Source organism: Athene cunicularia (genome assembly GCF_003259725.1).
Source record: "Athene cunicularia isolate RWA chromosome 3 unlocalized genomic scaffold, athCun1 chr3_part1, whole genome shotgun sequence".
Taxonomy (NCBI): domain Eukaryota; kingdom Metazoa; phylum Chordata; class Aves; order Strigiformes; family Strigidae; genus Athene; species Athene cunicularia.
The window spans coordinates 1,784,450-1,790,601 of NW_020799097.1; the positions used below are offsets into that span (position 1 = coordinate 1,784,450).

Here is a 6,152-nt window from a genome sequence, read left to right on the forward strand (position 1 = left end):
TTTCAGGCAGATCAGAGTCCCAGAGAAAATTTGCTAACTCGGTTCCACACTTCAGATGAAAATCTTTCACTTCACCTCTGCAATATTGCTTAGTGCCCAAAGAGACAAATCCATCCTTGCTGGTCTCTGTTTTGTTTGTATATAAACAAAAAGCTACCTGGACAATTCAGGCAGAAAACAGACCTACCAGAAATCATCCTTATGACAAATTGCACACATGCATGCAGCAACACTGCAGGTCACAGACGGAACTCCACTGAGGGATTTTGATAACCCCTTCCAGGCAATTCGTAATTCAACCCCTGCCTGTATCTCTCCTCTGTCTCCTCACCACTCCCTTTGACTCTGCATCTGACTGCTGCTATTCTTAATTTCACTGCTCAGTGACTGTGAAGCTTTCCCCACACGATCCTGTCTAAACCAAATAACCTCTCAGAAAATATTCTCAGGGATCTCTGTCCCATCTCCTTCATGCTGCAGTGATGTTTGTCACTGAGGCTCTTGGGCAACATTCAGTTTTTATAGTACAAGCTCATGCCTTTCTGAGCAAGCAGCAAAAAAAATCCATCAGAAAAAAAAACCCAAACAAACCCAGTCAACTCTTAATTATCATCCAGATTGCAAATTAACACCATTCTGCCGTTTTTTGGACGCTACCCAGCTGTGGCACGGTGTTACGGTTCTTCTCCCCTGTGACATGAAGCACTGTCCAGGCCAAACCCTCGCCCAATTGCTCTACAGAAATCTATTTATTTGCTTTTCAAAGGTAAATACCCAATTACAGTCTCACAGCCCAAAGCACACGTTTTGTGTTACCTCTTTTAGGACCCTCTTCATCTCTGCTCCTCTGCATAATTGAGAGTTGACTGTAGCTTGTTACACTTCCCATGTTCTACTTTTTTTTGGCTAAACAAGGATACATGCTATGAATTCACAGCAGCGTCATTTTTATACTGCTGTGGAAGGGAGCATGTAGCTAATGACTCCTCTGAAAAGGCCAGCAAAGAAACAGATGACAACTCTGCCATTTAAATGACAATACTTCAGCTGCAGTGTGGGCACTCTGTGATGAACAGGAGAGTTCTCACCTCTCTCTCTGGACCAGACAGCCAGTTTAGAGTGAAGTCCAGCTCAGAGGAGATTTTAGCCAGGTCCAAGAGCTAGGAAAACCTAATTTTTCATTACCTCTTAAATTCTGCAAAATTTAACCTGACATTAGGCAGATTAACTTTGATTCAAAGAAGTAGCCAGTGACTAGTCTCACACAATGCTTTGATGATGGCGTCAGGTATTCCTTTGATGTAATCTTGTTTATTCACAAAGAATTTTCCACAAGTCCGGTTTTCCTCAACACAGCAGAACTCAAATGGAAAGAACGGTTTGTTGGCTCACAGTTTTCTGGTCAACCCCTTGGCCTACAGGAGCTCTCCCTAGTCCTTCTCCCTCAGCCATCACTTTGGCTTGCTGCTGCTTTTCTGCAGGTTCTGCTCCCTCTTTTCACACATGCTTGTGACCTCGGGAAAATATTCATTCCTCTCTGTATGCATTCAGACTGCAGCAAAGCCCATTTCCTCTCCCAGCCTACCTTTGTAAAAACCCTGTATTTGGGGAAATCACTCCTATTGTTTTAGGAATCTCATTTTACATAGATTTCATTACTTCTGACATTCATTTTACATGAGCAGTGGTTGTTATGCCCTTGAGCTCCAAGAATTCATCTAATCTGAAGAATAACTATACCTAACACAGCCTGGGGGGTCAGCGATTTTTATCTTTGTTCTCTGTTCTACTTTACAACCCCTTATACTGGTCAGGCAGGGTCTGCCTGAGCCTGTAGTCTGCAGTGAGGTAGATCATCTTGCACAGCGTTCATAAGGGACTCCTAACTCATCCAACTAGACACAGTTGGCTGAGCATGGCCTTCATCGGCCGTCCGAAACAATGTTTGGCATCACAGAGGGGCACTCTGACCGCTCTGCCCTTGTGCTGCCGTTGACAGGCAACCGACACCTGCCTGAGCCACCCACTGGCTCCCGCTGCCACCTCCACTGAAAGCCTCATTCCAGGAACACTCGAGAGTGGAAGGTGGGGTCTCGCTGCTCCTGCTGCGGACGGGAAGCCAGGTGAAGTGCTGGAGACCCCATCCCTAGGCAGCTGCCTACAAGCAAAGGATGGAGGATGCAGTACAGAGCCTTAGTGGGAGGACTTCATAGAATCATAGAACCGTTTGGGTTGGAAGGGACCTTAAAGATCATCTCATCCCAACCCCCTGCCCCGGGCAGGGCCACCTTCCCCCAGCCCAGGTTGCCCAAAGCCCCGTCCAACCTGGCCTTGAGCCCTTCCAGGGAGGGGGCAGCCACAGCTTCTCTGGGCAGCCTGTGCCAGGGCCTCACCCCCCTCACAGGGAACAATTTCTGCCTTAGACCTAGCCTAAATCTCCTCTCTTCCAGTTTAAAGCCATTACTCCTCATCCTGTCACTACATGCCCTTGTAAAAAGTCCCTCCTTAGCTTTCTGGAAGGCCACTCTAAGGAGGACTTCTGGGAAGGGGCTGCAGAGGGGACTGTCAGCAATGTGGCCACAGAAAAGCAGCAGCAGGATATCATTATGTGAGTGGGAAGCTGGGTCAGCACCTGAAACAGCACACCTGTGTTGCTGAATAATCATTACAGATGAGACTATACACTAGCAATTACTTTCAGCTTAAGTGATATTAAAGGGAGATCCTTGATAAACAAGCAAATCTCATAGAATTCATTTCTCTCCTTGCAATAATCCTCTATAATTACAGATAAATGCCAGATTTGCTAGAACACTTGGCACTAAAATATTCTCCATTGCACAAATGGATAGAGGCTCAAATCTCACTTAGGAGAAGAAAACAACCAGTGTGCTTACTGTATCATTAGTAACTCAGCATCATTTGCATCTGGTTGTCAGCTGCATCTACAGCTCAATGCTGGAACAAGCAACTTTTAAATTCTTCCAACAAGGCTTGTCCCACTTTTGACACTGGGTCATGGCCAGCATAAGGGAACCCTAAACCTCACAGAAACCTGTGGGAGCTGCTACATAGAAACATTTAACGCAACTGAAAAAGAGTACCAGGACATCCATATGCAACAAGAGACATTCTGTCAAAATATTTAGTTAAAAGTCTCAAAGAACTCAAAATGGTGCTGAAGTTTGGAAACATACCACAGAAAGAGGGTGAGGTGGAAACTGGAGAGCTCTTTGAAGTAGTGCAGTATCCTAGGACTAGGGGACGCGGATTATAAAATGATTCATAAAAGGCTTTTGCTCAGACACTGGGAACTTTGTGGAACACCCCGGAGGAGCGGTGGGTCCAGCAAAGTTAATCACATTAAGAAAGAGCCTACGCGAGTGCACAGCTGCTTAGCCAAATAATCACTTGGCTGGGATAATTCATGGGTTGATTGTTCCTGTGCACAGGGCTAATCTCAGCTCTATCAGTTATTTACTTAAAATACAACCTGGATACTTTCTTGGTGGCTCAATTGGTTCCCAAGGTTTTTCTTGGCAGAGTGAAGAGGAATCTCCTTCTCTCTGCACCTTCGGTTGGGTGAGAGTCTGTGCAGTCACAGGGACTCGCACAGGAACTAGGCAACGGTCAATCAAATCCATTACGTGTTCACCAGGCTCAGATTAATGAACTAAGGTAACTGCTGTGAGCCCATGAAAAATGAGAGTTGGTATTAACAGAGACTTAAATGAAAAACACTGCACGCAGGTGACCAGTGCAGCCTCCTTGCTCTTGCTCCCACTAATGCTTGTTAATGCATGGGAATTTGGCCACACATCTAAGATTCTGAAAATATCTGATGCCAGATGTGTCAAAGGAAAACACGGGGCAGTCCTAACACAAATCGATGTGCAAAACTACTTTGGGGTGGAAATGCCTTTCTTTTGCCAGTTGCGGACCAGATAATCCTGGGAGCTCAAGAGGTGATGCATCTAGGCAGTCTATCCCAGGCAGTGAAGATACAAATACTATTCGTTACTTAAACGTTCTCCAGTACATACATACTTACACCTGCATCTTCATTCAATCATCAACATCTCTTTTCAGCCATAAGATACTCGAAGTGACAGAATTATATTTTATCACAATTAAATCGATCGTCCTTTTCTGTGCAGAACTAGCAGATTCCTCTCAACCCTGCAGCTGTATTTAAAAACTCTGGAATGAACTCTTGTGCTGGCTCTTTCCATTACAGCTGTGTAACATCCCCAGGAGTTTACAGCCTGTTTTATAGGCAGCCACTAACAAGCTGTGCCCATGCTGCAGCTACAGCTGCAGCTACGACCAGACCAAGATCAAGCCCCAAAAAGCCAAAACAGCAGCAAAGTGGGTTTGAAACCAAGTTGCTGAACTACAAGGCTTCCAGGCAGCGTGAAGCCCAGGCAGAGTGAGCTTGCAAAGGACACAGACATACCCTATGTCACAGAAAAAGCAAAAGGGAAGAGATCGAGCTCTTACGCCCGCCTAGCCTGCTCGATGGGATCGTCGTTGTCGAGGTAGTTGAATCGGATGGTGTCTGTAGGATGCCTGTCTGATGAACGCCACGGTGGGAGCTCTTTTTTCTCCTTGCTTGTCCTCCTTCCTGACACAGAAAGTTTTGCCTCTGAGATGTTGCTTTTTACTGGTTGCACATCAATAACTACAAACTCATCCTTTGAAGGAGTCTAATAAGAGAGATCAAAAGAAGAAAAGAAATTTTAGCCTATAATGAAAACGCGATTTGTTTTGTCTAACTTTAGATTTCTAAGAATTGGGTATTAACTCTTAATAGCACTCCAGGCTCCATTATGGTCAGTGGTCAGAAATAGGCACCCTGACAATGCATGTCATCACCCATGTCCCAAAATCTGTATTAAGATGAGCTGAGCTGCTTTTGAGATGCATTGGCTTCCCTCTATTGACTACAGAAAGAGTCTATGGCAGGGGTTGGTTAAAATTAGAGGGATGAGTTTTGAATTGAGGGCAGAAGAATCCCACCCTTACAACCTTTCAAAGCAGTGATGGCATCAGTGAATCTCAGGAGAAAGCGAAGGCTGCTAAGTAATGTTCCACCTCCCCAGAATGGCCCTGTCACCTTTGAAGAAGAGAGAAAGAAACAACACCAAGGGCTATAACAGTTATTTTTCCTTGCCACCAGGTAAACTGACTCTGAAAAGTCAGCAGGGGTGATGCTTGGTACTCCTGCTTATCAGATTGAGGCAAGCTATCATATGCTCTATAAACTGAGGAAAAAAGAGGGGAACAGCCTTAAGTGCTGGAAAGGGAAATTTAGAGGATTACTCCAGAACACCTTGAAAGGACATCAGAGTGAGAGCTTGGTGATTGCTTCTCCTCATCAGTGAGATTTTCACTTCCCCTCTACCAAGGATGGATGATGGGTACGTAGAGAGCATGTCCCCATATGAGTTTAGATTCTAATTTAAAATTATGTATTTTCCATTTTACCAGTGGGAGCTTACAGAAAGCTAAGAGGCAAAGGGGTTAGGCACCCGACCAGCCTACTTATCCTTGGCGTCCCAAACATCTCTAGAGGTGGTAGATATGTACCTTTGGTCTTGTGACACGCAGCTCTTTCACCATCTCAATGTAATGTTTCTTCCAGATTCCTTGCTCAAAGGGGGTTGGAGAGAAGTTGATGTACCAGCCAAAACGCAGGCATTTCAGCATCCAGAGCTGATCCAGTTCAGACAGGTACTTCCAGTACCAGCTCACCTGTGAATGCCCAGTAAATTGAAAACCTTGGGGTTTCAAGCATCCAGGACCGAAGCTAGCAACTTCTGTGCTGTGGGTGTAATGACACTATGTGGAAACTAGTATAATTCTTCAGCACTGTTTATCATGGAATCCCAGAACCATCTGGGTTGGAAAAGCCCTCGCAGCTCCTCCAGCCACACCATGACCCTCCCCCTGACCGTTCCCAACTCCCCCAGATCCCTCAGCGCTGGCTCAGCCCGACTCTTCAACCCCCCCAGGGATCCCGGGGACTCCCCCCTGCCCTGGGCAGCCCATTCCAACGCCCAACAGCCCCTTCTGCACAGAAATCCTTCCTCAGAGCCAGCCTGACCCTGCCCTGGGCAGCTTGAGGCCATTCCCTCGGGGCCTGGCGCTGG

General features: G+C 46.1%; 1 protein-coding gene across 1 annotated transcript in view; it reads right to left on the reverse strand.

The window, feature by feature from the left end:
• The window catches only part of FBXO16 (F-box protein 16), a 30,576-nt gene that overhangs the window by 9,157 nt on the left and 15,267 nt on the right, over positions 1 to 6,152 (reverse strand). The window contains exons 4-6 of the mRNA XM_026846375.1: positions 5,590 to 5,754; positions 4,501 to 4,706; positions 2,015 to 2,105 (exon numbers count right to left, since the gene is read on the reverse strand). Of these exons, the coding sequence (XP_026702176.1) occupies positions 2,015 to 2,105; positions 4,501 to 4,706; positions 5,590 to 5,754 (462 nt within the window). The remainder of the gene's footprint in view (positions 1 to 2,014; positions 2,106 to 4,500; positions 4,707 to 5,589; positions 5,755 to 6,152) is intronic.